Source organism: Quercus robur, chromosome 6 (assembly GCF_932294415.1).
Source record: "Quercus robur chromosome 6, dhQueRobu3.1, whole genome shotgun sequence".
Classification (NCBI taxonomy): domain Eukaryota; kingdom Viridiplantae; phylum Streptophyta; class Magnoliopsida; order Fagales; family Fagaceae; genus Quercus; species Quercus robur.
Window position 1 is genome coordinate 20454096 of NC_065539.1, and position 20656 is coordinate 20474751.

At 35.5% G+C, this 20656-nt stretch overlaps 1 protein-coding gene across 2 annotated transcripts; it reads left to right on the top strand.

Moving 5' to 3' along the window:
• The first annotated feature begins 575 nt into the window (after positions 1-575).
• On the top strand, positions 576-7534 carry LOC126733193 (glutathione hydrolase 1). Of its 2 annotated transcripts, XM_050436403.1 has the most exons (9): positions 599-740; positions 2308-2375; positions 2473-2761; positions 2837-3183; positions 3994-4509; positions 4613-4848; positions 5619-5883; positions 6204-6341; positions 7094-7534. In XM_050436403.1, the coding sequence occupies exons 3-9, from the start codon at positions 2749-2751 to the stop codon at positions 7331-7333; spliced, it is 1755 nt and encodes a 584-aa protein (XP_050292360.1). In that variant the 5' UTR covers positions 599-740; positions 2308-2375; positions 2473-2748; the 3' UTR covers positions 7334-7534. The 2 variants fall into 2 exon arrangements, with proteins under 2 accessions (XP_050292361.1, XP_050292360.1); XM_050436404.1 differs by lacking the exons at positions 2308-2375; positions 2473-2761 and having other exon boundaries at positions 576-740.
• Positions 7535-20656: the final 13122 nt, after the last annotated feature.

The following is a 20656-nucleotide window of genomic DNA, read 5'->3' on the forward strand; positions in this document are numbered from 1 at the left end:
TAAAAAATTTATTTGGCTTTTATTGTTTGTTTAATAAATGCAATATCCGTTGTACCCTTATCATACGAGTAGGCTAGATATTTTGAGAATTTGTTTTGTCTTTTTCCTATGCATCTAGCCAAAAAAAGAAAGTTTAGATGCTTATGTTAAACGTAATGACTTTTTTGTCCTTGAAAAGTAGCTAGTCAGTGTTGAACCGTTGATGGGTATGTTTGTCTTTTAATTTTTTAAACCTTTATCTTTTAAATTTTAATTAGCAACAATCAGATGATTCTTTATCTCTCTGTTGTCTTTTTGTTCAGCTACCAACCTTGCGTTTTAAAAAAATTGTGTTAACGGGCACCGACATCTTTTTTTTACAATTTATTTTGTACTATTTTGTAACTTTTTGCAGCTTTATACTAAAAATCTTTTTGCAGCTTTTTGAATGAAAAATTAACAATTTATATATTGCATCTTGGTCAAACTCAAACTCAAAGCTCACTGCGCACTGGACCACTTTGCAGCCCAAACTTCTCCGCACGCACTTCAAAAGCCAAAGCCACGTCGCTGTCTTATTTTTTTAATACTATTCTTGCCAATGGGTAGACGCCATCTGTGCATGTACCACCCCAACTACGGTCCCATCAAAGTCCATGACGCTGAAGTAGTACTAGTAGTCGAAGAAGAAGAAGAAGAAGAAGAAGATAACACAGTCACAAAGGGTGTGAGCTAATTTGTGCAGAGGAGATTAATGTCATGTGAGTGACTTCAGACTTCTGTTTTGTTTGTTTGTTTTTATTAATGGGTTTTCATATTAGTATAGTATGTTGCTTTAAGGTCTGCTTCAAGAAATTGAATGAGGATTTTTTCTTGATAAGGAAATTGAATGCGGATTAGTGCAAGGTATTGAAGTATTTTTATAAAATCATTATATTTCAATTAATGATTGAATGCTTATTTAAGTGAAAAAATGAAATCAAATTTATTTTCGTTAATAACAGATTGGTTTCAAATCAAAATGGTAATATCATCAGTTTTCTTTCTAATAAGTTTGTATTCATTTGAGAGTCATTTCCCATTATTTTTAACGTTACCATATTTGATTCAATATGATTACCGTTTACTATCCATTTGATAGGATAGTCAAAGCAATAGTAAAGTAATAAGTTTCATTGGGTAAGAAACTAAAATATTTGATTCAACTATCCATTTGATAGGATAGTCGAAGCAATAATAAAGTAATAAGTTTCATTGGGTAAGAAACTAAAATATTAAAGATTAATGGGTGTTGTTTGGATTTGTTTTGCCATGTCCTGAACTATGATATTTACGCTGTTTATAATTCATTCATAAATAATATAACAGAGTGGCAGAGTTTGGTTTTCATGTGGGAAATGTGATGAAGCTGGTCCTAAAGATTTGTAATACCTGTTAATGAAGTAATTATTCAGTACTATAGATGCAATGTTCCATCTCACATGATGATAGGTCCCATTAATTAAATTCTTAATAGGATCTATTATTCATGTAAGAAGAGTGAGCACTAGCTCTGGAGTATTCAAAAAATTTTCCTGTCCCAATGAGTTTTAGTTCAAGTAACACTTCTCTTCTTGTAAAAAATGAGACGGAAGGTTAGGTCATGGATTCAAGATCCTCTAGACAAGTGAGTAAATTATTAATTTAAAAAGAAAAAAAAGGCATAATATGGGGTATAGCAAACTGGGGATGCATCATAGACACTTAGAAATAAACACAAGAGGAAAGCTTACATGTGAACACTTGCCTGGAAATATGGAGGAAAACAAGGATGTTATGTGCTAATACTTAGATTTGAAGCCCACTGATTTACTTATTTTAGTCTGTTGAGGCATCAGATTTACAAGGGTGGAATTAACTGGATTTGGTAAAGGTAGAAACAATAATTATGTAACTTTACTTGATCATGAATGCTTATTGCGCTCGGGTGCTCAGTTGCACAACATAGTATGGTAATCCACAGATTTAAAATCTCCAAGTTTAAGATTTTGTACGTGAAAAGGGTGCACGGTGGGATTAGGATGTTATAATAGATTATGGCCTTGTTTGGAGTTATTGTTTTGGTGATACTACTTATAGTTAGTTATAATGAAAGCTTATCAAATTCTACACACCATATAGACTGACATTAACTTGTTGCCTATCAACACGTTTAGCATTGATGACCTTCTCATATGGTTCACATTAATTGCATTTTTTATTTTATTTTTTATATTCAGATCATGATAAAGCTAATTTGGTCAGTGGTTATTAATTTTGTTAAAGTTACCTATATTTTCTATGTGCTAGTTGAGATCAACTACATAGAACTCAGTCTACTCTGGAAAAGATATTTAAAGAAACTATGCCCCCGCTTGGTATACCCACTCAAACACATGTTTTCAGTTTTTAAATAACATTACACATATTTCTACACGCTTTTTTATCCATATGTATTTCTACACATGTTTTCAGATTTTAAGTGCTTGTACCAAACATCCCCTGTATATGTGAGGCATTGACCTATTTCTATTCTACACATCAACCCTGTTGTGCAAGAGTGAAAAAAGAGAAAGAAAAAAAAAAAAAAGACTCTTCTTCCACCCTGTATAATGGCCCCTAAACCTTCAACCACAAGAACATGCAAGCACCTAACCAACAGTGCCACATAGGGGACTAGTATTAGGCCTCTCCTTGATTGTGCAAAGTAAATCTTCTAGCAAAATAATCTGAGATCTTTTGCTCTACTTGATGGCATCTACATGTAAGTTATCTAACTCCCTCTGATCATAACAAGTTTTCTTGGGGAACTAAACCCTCTTGTATCTCTTGGCTGCAGCTCATTTTTTTTTATGGCCTGCCGTTACATTTCTCTTTTTTATGCTGTTGCGTCCAACTTCAAGCCTTAATGCTGTTAGTGGTCCAACCAAACGTAGACATGAGGTAATTGTGGCACATCATGGTGCTGTTGCCACTGATGATCGTCGATGCTCCAGAATAGGGATGGAAGTTCTTCGGGAAGGAGGTCATGCTGTTGATGCATCAGTGGCTTCTGCTCTTTGCTTGGGGGTTGTAAGCCCAGCATCAAGTGGCATTGGTGGAGGAGCCTTTATGCTTCTCAGGCTATCCAGTGGGAAGGCACAAGCCTTTGATATGAGAGAAACTGCCCCCTTGAAAGCTTCTGAGGTAATCCAAATATCTTTACTTAAATCTTCTTTGGATTGGTTTTGAACTTGAGTGCAAACAGTTCCTATTAAGCTCAATATTGTAAGTTGTAACAAAAGAATGGGGTTTCTTTCTTTTTATACTTCCTTACAAGGGTTACATTACAATTGGCACTTTTTAATAAATTTCTTACATGTTAAAAAAGAAAAAAAAATGACATATTTTTATTTTTTCTATCTCATTCATGTCTACTGTTGAGGAGCATTTGAGTTGTATGCTTTGGTTGAAGAGCTCTTATTAGTTAGTACTCAATTTCTATTACAATAATGGACCTTGTTTACCTGATCAGAAGCTTGCACCAGTGTTTGGCTAGATAAAATTCTGCACCTGAAAGACCCAAGACAGTCAAAACATTGCCTAGCTGAATGGATCTTAACCATCTTATAATTTGTGTAATTTCCCATGTTTATCCATTTCATCTACAAAACTCAATTTCTTTTCCATGAATGGTCTTCTATTTAGCTCTGTCCAATTCTGCCCCCCAACTTCCCCATCACCACCCCATCCCCCAAAAAATGAAAGAGTGCACATGCATGTCCAAAGATTATGACCCAATAATCCGTATAAATAAAATTTAGTAGTTGCAATTAATACATATCTGCATAGTTTATATTTCGAACATGAAGACATCTGGGAAACTTACCATTTTAAGATACAGATGAAATTGACATATATTGAAATTGTAATTGTGAACTCATATTGCTTGTTAAACTTTATGTTCTATGTAAATGATTCTTGAAATCATTCTCTTACATGGTTATTCATTATCAGAATATGTATGCTGGAAATGCTACTCTGAAACGTAAAGGTGCCCTCTCCATAGCAATTCCAGGGGCACTTGCAGGCCTTTACAAAGCTTGGAAACAACATGGAAGGCTTCCTTGGAAGAGGCTTGTGAGGCCGGCTGAGCGTCTTGCTCATTTGGGATTTAAGATATCACCATATCTCCACATGCAGATGGTCAATACAGAATCTGGGATCTTGGCCAATAAGGGACTCAGAGATATATTTACTTCAAATGGAAGTCTTTTGCAGGCAGGTGATATCTGTCGCAATGAGAAACTATCAAATACACTAAGAAAAATTTCAAAATTTGGTCCAGTGGCCCTGTATAATGGCTCAATTGGATTCAATTTGGTTAGAGATATTCAGAATGTTGGAGGCATACTGACAATGAAGGATTTGCAAAATTATAAAGTAAAATTGAAAGAACCAATATCTGCTAACATTTTAGGGCTTAAATTGCTTGCAATGCCTCCTCCTTCAGGGGGTCCTCCAATGATACTCGTGAGTATATTTCTGATCAGCTATGGTGTCATATTCTTTCCTTTCTTTCTCTTTTTTTTTTTTTGGATTTTTATTACCCAGCTTTATTTGTCTGCTACCACAGATGTTAAACATTCTTTCTCAATATGCCATCCCTTTGGGCGTATCTGGCACACTTGGGTTCCATCGAGAAATTGAGGCTTTGAAACATGTATTTGCTGTGAGGATGAATCTTGGTGATCCTGACTTTGTTGATGTGTCAAAAGTTCTAGCTGATATGCTCTCTCCTAAGTTCGCTAAAGAATTAAAGAAACAAATAAATGACAATATGACATTTGATCCTAGTCTTTATGGTGGCAGGTAAGCTGCTTCATTGGTAGAGAATTGGTTTGTGTATAAGATTTTAAAGATAAATAACTTATATCCAACTTTTTTATATTATATTATATTGATTTTTTTGAAGAACTTAGCTTTGTGCTGTCTTAAATTCTTGCATGTAATTTTACAGAATCCAATCTTGTTGTGTCATCTTAGTGCCAAAGTTAAGGTCTTAAATTTAGTTCAATTTTTGGTTCTTTTATGAAAAAATTGAAGTGTCTAATCCAGAAAAGCGATGGTTGCGTGTCAAAGATTGAACTTTTTCTGGTTTATTTTTCTGGTGATGCTCCTCAGACATTGAATAAATCATCAATTTGCGGTCCATGTTAGTTGTGTCACAATTTAGGTGGTAATGAAAGTGTCCATTTGAGTATTGTGGAGATGTAATAAATCTAGGACGAGTATGAAGATGATTTATAAAGCATTATAATCTTGACATTGTACGTGAGATTTATTCTAATTAGACATTCAGTGTTGCTTACATAGAAATATTTTTTGCCTCAAGATTTAAATTGGTTGACTTTTTTTTTTTTTTGAAAAGGCCACTTCTCATTCATTTGGGTGGTTGAAATATAATGAAAATGTCTATAATAGAGGCTGCAATTTAGATATTATGGGCAGAAGTTAATGCTTAACTATAACTGTAACTTGTCTTTACCTCTTCATGTCTATCATTTTTGGTTGTAGAAGACCGCCATATATATTCACAATTTAGAACCCAAATGTTTATGCTAAATGTTGTTTTCTAACAGATGGAATCAGATCCATGATCATGGCACCAGTCATCTTTCTATCATAGATCATGAGCGAAATGCTGTATCCATGACTGCTACTGTGAATGCATATTTTGGCTCACTATTCCTGTCACCTAGTACAGGAATAGTCCTAAACAATGAAATGGATGATTTCTCGATCCCTATGAATGTTTCCGCAGATCTTCCACCACCAGCACCAGCAAATTTTATCCGCCCGGGAAAAAGGCCATTATCTTCCATGTCACCTACTATTGTCTTAAAGGTATGCTTTAAGAGTGTTCTCCACTCAAGTTAGGACTGGTGGCATTTCCAAACTACCAGATTAATTTTCTAATGGTCAAAACTTTCCTATTGCTTGTTGGGACCTTCAGAATGAACAGCTAAATAGTAGAGTCACATATAGTACAATATTGGGAGAATTTATTTCAGGGAATGTTTTAGAATAATGTTTGTCATGTCTATTTATCATATTATGTTCCTTTGTGATATACTGATATCTGTTTTTATTTTTAAGCTTTTTATATTATGGAATATATTCATTTGCAATAAATCATGTGACCTTTTTGTCAATGCTTTTTACAGGATGAACAAGTGCAAGCCGTGGTAGGTGCTAGTGGGGGAGGCATGATCATTGCTGGAACTGCAGAGGTTCTCTTGAATCATTTTGCCAGGGGAATGGATCCACTCTCTTCTGTCATGGCACCAAGAATCTATCACCAGGTCGTTATGAACATTCCAACTCTCTCTCTGAGTATACTTTACAATTTTCACTTGCAATATAAAGCTCTATCATGATGCATGCACGCTGTTGATAGAGTGCTAAGTGATAATGCTTGTATTTAGATCAAGAAAAATTTGCTGCTTAGGCCTAAAGATATCTGATTTGATTGGTCAATCCTTTGCTAAGTTTATGGGTTAGGGTCAAGTTTCTCAGTATGTGAACAAAGATAAATTTTACAGGTAGAATGTTTTTCTTGAAGTTTCACGGGTGGATTGGGTTCAACTGCATAAAATTTCCTTGTAGGATAAATTTTGCACGTTCAGAATAATATAATAAAAGATGAATGTCATTGGGTCACCTATCTTGTTAGTTAGAGATGTGGGTTCAGTTAAAATATTTCATCTAATATAAGACTACATCAATGTCTTACAGAAAAGTGTCTTGAAGAGCAGGCTGTATTTTTAGGTTGGAGGGCTTTCTGTTTTTAAGTAATTGTAGGATTCTGGTCACCATATTAGTCATATACTGCTACTTCAGTTTCTTGCTTCTCTTAACCAATCCATTTCACTATAAGCTCACTGCCAAATGCATTAATTCGCCCATTTTTGAGCAGTTAGCCTCCCTCCTACAACCACCCCCCCCCCTCCCCCCCTTTTTTTCCTCTATTTTGAATGTGGAGGATTAGTTTTTACTCTATATTGTACCATAAGTAGCCACTAGAAATTCTAATATGACAATTTTGTTTAACCAGCTGATACCTAATGTTGTATACTATGAGAACTGGACAACTGTGATTGGTGATCACTTTGAAGTTCCTGCTGATATCAGGGTAGCTCTTCAAAAGAAGGGGCATATCCTACAGAGCCTCTCCAGTGGGACTATTTGCCAGTTTATAGTTCAAGATGTAGGGACTTCGAAGAAAAATGGAGGCATTGGAAAGCTTGTGGCTGTTAGTGATCCAAGAAAAGGTGGGTTTCCTGCTGGTTATTGAAATGCTGTAGTAATATTAGGCATCTCTTGATACGCTGGAGTAGTATTAGGCAATTCAATAAAGTTTGTGTCTTTTATTTCTGCTGCTGGCAGATGATTTTTCTTCCAATTTGGTGAAATTGTTAGTTGTTGTAAGAGAGGAGATAGATACAACTTTTCTGTTCTTAACCAGGATTGAAAGTAGGGGTGGCAATTCGTGTTCGTGTGTTGTGTTCATGTGTCATGTTCGTGATTATATAAGTTAACACTAACCCGACATGTTTATTAAACGGGTCAAGATTCCTCAAACCTAACATGACTCATTTATTAAACGGGTTAGTTGTGTACCTGTTTATAAGATTTTATCAAAATTAAAAAAAAAAAATTGTGAAAAAACAAACAATATTTTTAATATAAAATTCAAAACTAACGAGTAATTGCATCACAAATAATCTTTCAAAACTAAAGTATATCCCAATATCACAAATAATCAATCACGATATTTCAAAGAAAATAAACCATAACGACTAATAAGTTTATATATCTTGAGTTTGAAGGTTATATTGATAAAATGTCATTTAATTAAACAGGCCAGACAGGTCAAACGGGTTCTATGTGTTCAACACTATCCCAACCCATTTATTAAACGGGTCAGTCGTGTTAACCCGAATATGACACGAACCCGTTAAGCTTCAACCTATAATCTGTTAATTTCGTGTTATGTCAGATTTGCGGGTCGTATTCAATTTTGCCACTCCTAATTGAAAGTTTGGCATGTCATCACTTGTTTTTCAGTACAACATGGTTTTGGTTCGCTTGTGCATCTGCTAGCATATTTAACATTTCCATTTTAGAAAGTATATAATGTTTCAATTTAAGACAGTTGCAATGTTGACCTTGCTACTATCCTGGAAGTACATGAAATGCAACAACAATTTTATTTTTCAAGTTGAGACCTTTGATCTAATTCACCTATGTCTTTCAGCTAATTAAAAAACTCACAAAAATGAAAACTCAATATGGAAATCATTTCGAGCACTTTGCCTATATTCATGCACGCGTATCTACGTGCCTTTATGTCAGTTCCTTAGCTGTGTTTTAAGCAGCTATTAAATTCAAGCTGCTTATGAATGATTGTTTGGATGAACTGCTGCCATAGCTTTAATTTCTTGATATCGGTTTCAAGTTGGAATTAATGACTGGTGCTTCTTGTGAATAGGGTTGTCCACTGAAACCCGTACTCGACCAGAGACAAACCATCCGATCTGTACCCAAAACTGGTCGACCCGACACCTGTATCGGTCGGCAGCAGGTCTCAATCTCCAGAAACTAAGACCGGGGGGTTGGTTGATGGGTCTACTCTTCAAAATTCGATTCCAACTGATCTGACTGCCTATATATTGAAAACACTCATTGATTTTCACAGGTATGAGGAATTTCCGATCATTTCTCGAAAAATCCGTTGAGATCCAGCAAGATCTCTTCAAGATTTGGTGAGTAACTTTAGAAATCTCAATAGATCCGGCCATGTTTCGGCCAGATCTAGTAGATTTTGGCTAGTTCTAGCCTGATTTTGGCCATTTCTGGCACATTTTGGCATTTTTCGTCTTCCCTGATTCCGATTGACTATCGACCGACACCAACCGATATCTGAGTCGCTCGAACTGACTCATCTTATGGTCGGCGATGGGTCTAGATGTTGGAGACTCGACGTGGTCGAGACGGTTCCGGGTTGGGCACAAACCCGACCTAGACTTGTGGACAGCCTTGTGAATGCTAAGGAGTTGCTACACCTGGCAGGTCTAAAACACCTGCCTTTTGGCTTATTATGATTGGTGCCACACCAAAAAAGTAAAAAGTAAAAAAAAAAAAAAAAAAAAAAAAAAAAACTACTTTTGTCCTCTTTTTCCACTATACTTTGAGCTAGCTTTGTAATTGATCTAAGCCGCTTATGAACAGCTCGAGCTCAGTTTGGGAAAAATTTCGATTATGTTCGTTTGTTTAGAAAACAAGCCAAGTTTAAGTCTTAAGTTTAGGCTTGATTATTAAACGAGCCAAACTCAAACATAATAATGTGGTCGTGAACAAGCTCATGAACAAGAGAGCTCCATTAAACTATATATAATATTACTCCCTCCGTCCCATTTTGTTTGTCCTGTTTGAAAAGTCAAACTTTTTAAGGAAACATCATTTATTATCTTGTCTACCTTTTAAAAATGTATAAGTGGCTAAGTGGCTGCCAAGAACTTTTGCCCCAAAGGTGGTCTCTCTGGCCTCTGTTTTGCCCCCAGATTCACGGGTCTGTGACCTTATAGACCAAGCGACACATACATGGAAGAAGGGGCTGATTGCCCAGGAGTTTCTATCACACAAAGCAAGTCTCATTGTTGGCTTGCCTTTAAGCCTTCAAGTTACTCCGGACAGGCAAGTCTGTTTGCCTTCAGCTAATGGTGACTTCTCAACCCGATCAGCCTATCAACTCCTAGCCACCTTAGGCCGGGCTGCCAATCCATCACCCTCTTCTAACAGCCGTGGAAAATCCTTGTGGAAGGGTATTTGGAATCTCCAGGCCCCTCAAAAGGTGAAACATTCTATGGAGGGCAGCAAATGAAGCTTTACCCACTGTGCTCAACTTGTGGAAGAGGAGGGTGGTTAATGTAGCTTGCTGTCCAATGTGTAAGGCAGAACCTGAAGACACAATCCATGCCCTGTGGGGCTGTAGTTCTCTCTCAGCAATTTGGTATCCTCATGAAGAGCTGAAGAAGATGGTTAGGCTTAAATTTGGTGTGTTCTCTGATTTGTTGGAAGTGGTGTTCAGTAGGCAAAGTTGTGTTGATGTGGAGGTGTTGGCCATGATGTTTTGGCTAATATGGAATAATAGAAATGCTAAAAGATGTGGTGGGGAAATTATAGATAATCACTTGATAAAGTCTAAGGCAGAAAGTTTGATCTCTGAATTTAGGACAGCCCAAGTTACTCTCAAGAAGTCGTCTGTTGCTGCAACTCGAGCTGTGAGGTGGATTCCACCCGAACCTCCATCATACAAGATCAATTTCGATGGGGCAGTTTTTAAGGAGCTGAGTAGTGCTGGTATGGGTGTTGTGGTGCGTGATTCTTCTGGCCGTGTCATTGGTGCTCTAGCTGAAAAGATTCCACTCCTAAATGCAGTAGCTACGGTGGAGGCTTTAGCTTGTAGAAGAGCTATGATTTTTGCCAAGGAGCTTGGCCTCTTTGATTGTGTATTCGAGGGAGATGCCGAAGTCATAGTTAAGGCCATCCGGAGGGAAGATTCTACGCATCCAGAATACGGCCAAGTCCTTAGTGATGTTTTATTCCTAGCCGCTGACTTTTGTGTATGCACTTTTTCTCATGTAAAACGAGCAGGTAACTCTGTTGCCCACTTTCTCGCTAGACAGTGTAAGTCTGGTGATGAGCTACAGGTTTGGTCTGAATCCATTCCTGAGGATATAGCTCCTCTTGTTGCGCGTGACGCGTTGTAATTTGTTTCTTTTCTTCTTTAATATATTTCCTTGACCTTCGGGTCTGGTTTCTCAAAAAAAAAAAAAAAAAAAAAATTTTATCAAAAAATTGAATTATTAATAGGAACATTAGTAAATAGGGGTATAATAGGAACATTAGTAAATTAATAACTCTTATTTTTAGAAACATGACAATATTTTGGGACATCCAAAAATAGAATAGAGGACAAACAAAGTGGGACGGAGGGAGTATATTTTATATGTGTACTTGTCTAAAAATTATATTAATATAAATTTAAAATTGGATTGTATAAGACTATAAGTTTGTTAATAGGTTCATATGATATTGAATTATTATTTGTTGCTTATTGATGATATATATAGTCTATTAATAGTCAAAATTCATAGAATTATGAAGATGTAAAACATTTTAGTCATGATTTCACAATACATAGGAAACAAATAAGTTAATCAAGTAACTCTTAAACAAGCTCAAGCTTGCTCAAAAAGAAAATAAGCCAAACTTGAATATAAAATCTTTGAGCTTGAAATTGGCTAATTTGTACTAAAAAAAAAAAAAAAAAATTAAATAAACAAGTTTGAACTTTTGATACTTGGCTTAACTTAGCTCGTTTAAAAGCTTACTTTCCACAAATAAAAAATTAGTCCCTTAAACAAACTCAAAAGCATTTTATTGAAAGCAATGAAGAATGCTTTGGACTCATGCTTAGGAAATAGGTTTCAAAAGTACTTGGGTGTGGCAAATAAGCACTTAGCAGCCTAGGCAACTTAGGCCTAGGACTAAGGCCTCACCGCCCAAAAAAAAAAAAAAAAAAACCCTTAGGGAAAAAGGCCCCTCCCCCATTTTCTAAGGCCCAAAATTATATATATATATATATATATATATTAATGGTTGTGCACATTTTATTATTATTAAATTAGTGATACTAAAGATATCACAAATTTTACTATAAACTTACAAATTAGCATGTCGCTGATCACAAAAAAAGTAATTTAAACATTTATTAATTAGATTGATGAAATTCATCAATTATAGTCATTGTCACATCATGTGGTGAACATTTTGTAGTGTTTTTAACACATTTTTCCTTTTCATTTCTATCAAGACTCCCAAAATATAAGACCTGAAAGCCTAAAATGTTTTCAAATTTTTTTTGCAAATGTATTAAATTATCAATTATAGATTAATCTCCCATAATAGTTTGAGACTAATTTTTGTAAACTGATATCCCACAAAATCACACACAAAATAATCTCTCTCTCTCTCTCTCTCTCTCTCTCTTAAAAATAAGATATAGAATTAAAAATTAGATTACAACTTTATTTAACTATGCTCCACCATATATCAAAAATAAAGTATCTTTTTAATCATAATATATTTTTATTTAATTTTATTAAAATTTTTAGTTTAACTATGATATTCAATTCTCTATATGAAATCAACATTCGTTTAGTTGGTATTGTTTATCAAATTAACTTTGATTTATTAGTATTAAATAATTTTGTTTAATTAATATTTACATATAAAAGTCTCCATATAAATTTTGTTTTAAGCCCCAATCTATATGTTGGCTTGACCCTGGCACTTAGAAGTAGTTCATGTGACCGAAGGTGGGAAGATATGAAAAAAATTCTTGTTAGTAATCACCACAATCTTTTTTATTTGGAATATTAGTTTCATTCTTGAAGACTTGGAGCGGAACTTATTGGGTTGTCAGTATGTGAAAAAAGGTCTCCCTTGCATCTGAATTAGACATATGGCATACAAAATTAGTGAACATAAAGTGAGAAATTAAAATGCAGGACAAAGAGTTTTTATTTGGGACACTTTAAAATTACAGAGTTTATACTTTAATCCACGAACCTACTAATTTTATCTTAAATAAGATTATTAATTACACTACTATGATTATAGATTTTAATAATTATCTCAACTATAAAATATTTAAATATCAAGTTATTTATATTTTAAAATCTGTATCTATATATATAATATCTAAAAGTATAGTATGTATTATTACTACGCTCTTATTGAGCTAAGTCAGCATAGAATTGCAGTCCACTTCGATTAATTGCAGTCTACATTCATTTAGGTCTTACATTTTTATTATTATGCTGTTAAAGTTTTTTTTTATTATATATTTTAAATATAAGTAATGAATTTACTTATATTTGCTTCCATTTTAGGTTATTCAAGACGTATAGAAAATGAACTGTTTGTAAGAAACACTAGAAACAAATTTCAATCACACATTATATTATTTACAAAATATCTCGCCTTATATAATAATTTTTTTTTTGAGAAAAAGGTAAGTAAATTTTATTAAAGTAAATCAGATTGGAGCATATCATCCAAATAACTAGGTAGATCTTCTACCCATACATTAGTGTTTGCAGTTATAACTGCTCTTCTAGCTAAGGCGTGAACCAACCTATTCACCTCCCTTCTTACATGCTGAAACTGACAGTGTTGGAGAGTGCGCCCTAGACTTTGAGTTTCCTCAACAACATGGCCATACAAAGTGTTACATCGGCCTGAGTTATTCAAAGCCTGGATTACCTGTAGACAGTCCCCCCCTATCATCACTTGGAACAAGCTTAACACCTTAGCAAATTCCACTGCCCTTCTTGCTGCCAACACTTCCAACTCCACTGATTAGGCCATTGCAATTTTCTGGTTTAGTGCTGCAATGACATTCCCTTCATGATCTCAGTACACCACCCCAATACCAGCACAGCCCGAGTTCTCAAAAAACGCTGCATCAAAATTAGCTTTGTAACAATGCTCAGGAGGAGGGGACTAATGGACCAGGGGACGACGTACATTCACTCGGGGAGCTTGTTTATGTACGTCGAAATACTCCATAACCAAATCCTTAGCTTTGGCACTAATCTCATGAAGCGCCCATGAAGGTTGGTGTTCTCTCTAATGATTTCGCCACTGCCATAGACACCAAGCAATAGTAGAAAACAAAGCAACCTAAAAACCCGAGCTGTTTTGGAACATGACTTCCACAAGATCCACAAAAGACCTGTACTATTTTTGATACAAAACGTTGAAGCCAGGATCTGACTTCCACACTGCCTAAGCATGATCACATAACCAAAGATAATGCATAAGAGTTTCCTGATGATCATCATAGAGAGCGCATGTTTCATCCACCAGAATATGTCGAGATTTCAAATTTTGCTTTGTAGGGAGGGAGTCTTTTGCTGCATGCCAAATAAAATTACGGATCTTATTAGGAGCCCAGATCATTCAAATTTTCTTCCAAACACTCTGAGAGCTATCCAAAGAAGAGGAGCTCAGATTAGAGTTTGCCACATCAGCGACCAACATACGATAAGCACTTCGAACACTTTAGTCACCATTTGAAGTTAAAGGCCAAATCAAAATGTCATTGGCCCAAGCTTCACTCACATGAATCTTGCTCACCATCTCAGCCTTCCACAGGTAGAAATTACTCTTCAAACGACCCGGGTCCCATATTCTAGTGTTTGTGTAAAACAAATCACTCACCCGATTCACTGTTGAACTAGCTCTAGGTGACACATTTTTGCTGTAGTTGGGATCAAGAAGCCACCTGTGGTTCCAAACATCTATCATATGCCCATTCTCTACCAGCCAAATGGCCCTTTTATTAATCACTTCATGAGCTTGCAAAATACTTCTCCATGCATAAGAGCATTTCGGATGAATTGGAGCATCTAGAATACTACCATTAGGAAAATACTTTGCACTAAAAACTCTATATAAGAGTGTATCTTTTTGGTGAATAAGTCTCCAAACCTGTTTGGCTAGTAAGGCATTATTGAAATTTTGGCATGTCTCGGAAGCCTATATCCCCTACTAATTTCGAGGAATACAAAAAACTCCATTTAACCTAGTGTATCTTCTTTGAATCACTATGATCCCACCAAAATTTTCGAATCATTGCTTCTATATCTTTGCACAGTCCAACCAGTAATTTGAAAACACTCATTGAGTAAGTCGGAATAGACTAGACCATTGCCTTGATCATGAGTTCCTTACCAGCTTGTGACAGAAGCTTCTTCTTCCACCCTTGCATCCTTACCCATATCCTTTCTTTGACCTGAGTAATGCATGCTTTCTTGTCTCTGCCAACAAAAGAAGGGAGCCCCAAGAATTTCTCTTAATGTTGTATTGTCGGGGCATTAAGAGACACTTTAATTGCTTCCGGGGTTCGTTCATCCATGTTCCCACTGAAAAATAAGGTTGTTTTCTCCTTGTTCATTATTTGGCCCGAGGCTACATCATAATAAGCTAACAAATCTTGAATTTTTTCGCATTTCTCGAAGGTAGATCTGCAAAATAATAAACAATCATCTGCAAAAAAGAGATGAGTAAGTTTTGGGCCATTTTTGCAAATAGGAAAACCCTGAATTTCCCCTTCTGTTGCCGTGTTCCTAAATAAAGCATTCAACCCTCCCGCATAAAATAGGGATAAATAAGGAGAAACAGGGTCCCCTTGTCTTAAAACCCTTGATGGTGTGATCATACCCTTCGATTCTCCATTCACAAGTATGGATAAGACACTGTGGTAATACATTTCATAATCAAAGCCAACCACGAATCTTGAAAACCCAACTTTAGGAGAATTTTTTTCAAGGAAAATCAATTCCACCCTGTCATAAGTTTTGCTCATATCCAGCTTGAGAGCCATAAAATCTTTCTTTCTTGAACAATTAGTCTTCATATGAGGTAAGGATTCAAAAGCTATTAAGATATTATCAGTAATCAATCTATCAACAGTATAGGCACTTTGAGTTTTTGAAATAATAGAATTAAGTAGTGGCTTGAGTCGATTAGCAATCACCTTACTTACAATCTTATAAATCACATTACAAAGACTAAGGTGGTGTTTGGATTGCTCATAACCCATATCTCAAAACTCATATCTCATATCTCAAAACCCATAACTCATATCTCTAATCACAATAACTCAAATCTCTCTACAATTTGTGTTTGGTTCCAAAACTGAGTTATATCTCTCACTCTTTAACTTTAATTTTTGGCAAAATGATGGAGCCCACCCACTGGTATTGCACAGAATGGTAACATGGCTACCCATCACAAAACCCACAAAGAGACCGAAAGCCACAAACAGAACGATAACATCTCACTCTTTCAATTCATTTTTCTGTTTTTCCATGCTTATCACAAAACCCAGAAAGAGACCAAAATCCATAAGTCAAAAATCCCATCCCAACAACACCATCATCGTCCAAACCCAGCAAGCAATTCACCAAAGACGGGTCAGAAAACCCTTTGTTAAGCAAACCCGACCCATTCAATGCAATAAAAAACCAATCCTCAGCCATGGTTGTGGGTTTATGCTTGTGGGTTTGTGTGTTTGACTGGTGACCATGGTGGAGTGAGTTTGAAGAAGAAAGAAAGAAAGAAAGAAAAAGAAAAAGAAAAAAGAAAAAAGAAAAAAGAAAAAAGAAAAAAGAAAAGAGAAAGAAAGAAAAAACCAGCAAGAAGAAAGAGAAAATAAAAACCGTTGGCGGTGGAGTGGGTCTGAAGAAGAAAGAAAGAAGAAGAAAAAAAAGGGTCGTTGGTGGTGGAGTTGTCTGAAGAAGAAAGAAAGAAGAAAGAAGAAAAAAAAGAAAAGAAAAGAAAAAAAAAAGAAAAGCAAAGTGGTATGAATTGACTTGACAATGACAAGTCAGAAAACTGGGTCCCACAAATTTGATTTTTTTACAACTTTGTCACTATAACTCATATTCCATAACTTGAAAACACAGAAAATTTGTTTTCAATTTTCATCACTCAAGCTCAATTTTTTGAGTTTTGAGTGATGGAAACAACACTCAAAAATTTTCCCAAACAAACTTTTTTTTGTGGGTCCCACATTTTTTGGATCATGGGTGATGGAAACTAAGTTATATAACTCAGTTTCCACCCAATCCAAACAACCCCTAATAGGTCTAAACTCATACACTCTTTCTGAATTATGAACTTTTGGAATCAAAGTGATAAAGGAGTGATTTATGGATTTTAGGAGGGAACCCAAATTTAAACTAGACAAAATAGCTTGAGTAACATCCATACTTACATTAGTCCAGTAAGTTTGAAAACATAAAGGGGGCATCTTATCTGGACCTGGGGCTTTTATCGGGGCCATCTCCTTGATTGCTACATCTACCTCTTTAATAATATAGGGTTGTGCAAGATCTGCCATCATCTCATCAGTTACCATCGCTTGAACTCCATCCAAAATACGCTCTAAATCATGTGGATTTGAGGAAGTAAAAAGTTGTGTATAGAAATCAGTCAACAAACCCAAAAAAACCTTTTCATCCTCCTTCCACACTCCATTAATATCTCTCAGTCCCTTGATGAAATTATTCCTCTTCCTTTGAGTTGCTGACTATGAAAAAACTCTTTATTCTTATCACCACTTTGAGTACCATCAGGAATACAATCTTGTGCTTTAGTAATTATGTCCCTACACCCAGAATCTGATACCCACATTGCCTCAAAATGAAAAGGCTTTCTTCTCCATTTTTGATGTTCCTTGTCGTCATCAAGTGACAGGAGAATCGAACGGTGATCCGAAGTAAAACAGTTCAGATGATGTACCCTACCCGTGGGGAACTTTGTCAACCACTCATAGTTTGCAACACCATAGTCTAACATTTCCCATATTATGGGCGCAATGCGTGGTTTTAGGGAGTATGCCTTGACCAAGTGGACTGGGACGGAGAAACAAGGAGTCGCCACCTAGTTTTATGGTTTAGGAAACCATGAATATAACACCCTTACGTGGAAGGATTGATCTTACTACCAAAGTATGAGTTCAGAGTTTAGGTATGATTTTAGGAAAGTGTTAGGCACCCAAAATCGCTCGACCTGTGGGTTGGCTTTCACTAATTGTGTCCTACGTCTTAATCCTATTAAAGACACATTTAACATTGCATCTTAACACACACACACACGCACGCACGCACACACACACACACACACACACACACACACACACTAGCATACATCTAAGCATACAACATGACATTTCATCCTAAACCAAACATACATCTATCATGCTTATCACCACATCACAAACCCTAGCATACATCTATCATGCTTATCACCACATCACAAACCCTAGCGTACATCTATCATACATAGCATCCATTACATCCAAGGCAGAAGCATGTACATATCAAATCAAGGCAAAAATGTAGACATCAACAAAAAAAAATCATATTATCATTCAAAACATGGCATATAGACTTACACGTATATGTTCATTAAAGGAAGATAAGGCTTTTATAACAAACAAATGCATGTTCATGTGAATGCATGACTTACCTTACTCACTTTGCTGCATCTCAGCACCCATGGCATTAATGCATGATCATGTTGTATGCATGTTCATGGTATTAAAACAAGAAAAGAAAAAAAAAACCCTAATCTAGCATATTAAAAGCAAACAAGTAATTAAGCAAAGGAATAGAGACTTAAAAAGCATAAAAAGGAAAAAACAAAAGCACATTATGTGAGTTTAGCCCTTCCACATAAGGGCGCTATATACATGGTTACTAGGTTATAAAACTAGGTGGCAAATCCATTTTCTTTTCTCTGCCCTAGTCCACTCGGTTGAGGCATACTCCCCCCTCTAAAAAGCATTGTGCCCACAATAGGCATTTGAAAGTGTATTTTTGTGGAGGCATTTTTAAAATTAAAAAAAAAAAAATTTGATGTTTGTAGAAGCATTCACATAAATCAAGTTCATGGGTATTTTGTTTTACATTAATGGGCCGTACCCATTTACATGTTAACCTAATTAGCCACATAGCCTAAGTGTGTGAATCAAATTAATTTCTAGAATTCACTAGGCCATTGGCATGGGCCGAGTTCATGGGTTGTAAGCCTTGAACAATCGGCTTTCTTTTATGATTAATAGGTTCTAGTGGCCCCCTCTAAAGCTTATTTTAAGTCTTAATTCATATGGATAATGGGCCTTGATTTGAATGGGGTTTTTGGCTATAAATTTGGTTCACAAAATAAGCAAAATTAGTATGCCTTTGTTAGTTTTTTTTTCCCAGCCCAATTCAACCCAATTTTATTTGTTTATTTTCTAGGATATTGGACTGACGGGCTTTAAGCTTGCCAGTTAGTCGTCTAAGAAAATGCCTCTAACATCGTTATAATTGTATAACGACTTCCTAATCAAACCAATAAGGAAAATGCTAGGACCACAACTTTTACTATAACTTGCTCACATAGCAAGTCGTGAGTGGTGGGTCCATTTAGGTCCACAATTCCCTAACAACTTGCCACATGAGCTAGTTGCGGCAAAAGCTATGGTCCTCGCATGACTCAACCAACAACCCACACTAAAAATTCTAACCAATAATCTTTGAACATAGTAAAATCACTTGATCCACACCAGGTCACTTAAACTAATGCACTCGACTTGTCGCTTAAGTAATATGGCATGTAGTGAATGGACAACGACATGCAATGGTGCAATAATGCAATCATCAATACAACATTTAACTCATCTTCTCTATACAATTTTGACGACTCGTGTTGTTTTACAAATTATATATATATATATATATATATATATATATATTACTTATGCCAACCCAAATTGTTAATTTTCTATTCTATTGTAAGTTTCTTTAAAAAATCTTCTTCCCTTTCCTTGTGTGTGTGTTAAAAATACTTAGTATTCTAAAAAAAAAAAAAAAAAATAGTGGGTTAATCCCACATTGGAAAATGAGTTAGTAAAAGAGGTTTAAAGTCTGTGCTGCGTATCCAAGAGTTAAGCCCTTTTGGATATACACTATTGTAAGTTTCTTTAAAAAACCTTCTCCCCTCTCCTCTCTCCCCGCGTGTATGTGTTAAAAATACTTAGTATTTTTTTTTTTTAAAAAAGGGTTAATCCCACATTGGAAAATGAGTGAGTAAAAGAGGTTTAAAGCTTGCGCTGTGTATCCAAGAGATAAGTCCTTTTGGATATACGCCACTGTAAGTTTTTTTAAAAAACCTTCTCCCCTCTCCCCGTGTGTGTGTGTTAAAAATACTTAGTATTCTAAAAAAAAAAAAATTATATATTTTTAATTTTATTCGAAGAGTTAATACCATTTTTTAATAGTGTAGATTAATGAGATTGGTTCTAGAAATTTGTATATTTTTAACTAACAAATAGTGCATTAAATAATATTGCCTTAAAAGGTTCAATTTTCTAAACATGACCAACATTTTGGAATGAAAGGAGTACCATTTACTTATACACAACATAATAGTCACTTATTATGGATAACATTTAAAGACTTGACATTTAATACAGTGTAATTTAAGAATCTAAATGGTGTGAAACTATTGGACATCACACTACTTACAAGGTACTCATTACGCCATTTATTAACCAAGCATATTTATTGATAGACATCAAATTTTTTGTAAGGAAAGATAGACATTTAATAACTAAATTAGAAATAATTTATTGTAAGTTATATTAACTTTTTTTTTTTTTTTGAGAAACCAATCTATGAGCAGACTGGGGCTTTTATTATAACAAGTGAAGGAAACTAATGAACATCAAACAATGTGAGGGGGATACTGTCCCTAGGTACGTCATCTACCCAAACCTTAAAATCTAACCCAACTCGAGCTTTCTTAGCAAAAGCATCCGCAACCTTATTACAATTTCTTGACACCTGACAGAATTTGTGGAATCGCAATTGCGAAGCTAGGTGAAGGATGTTGTCCACAATGTGACCATACAATGCAGGGCTTGACAGTTCGCTGTTGATAGCTTGATTCACGATTGCCAAGTCACCTTTGAAATAACCTCATGAAGACCAAG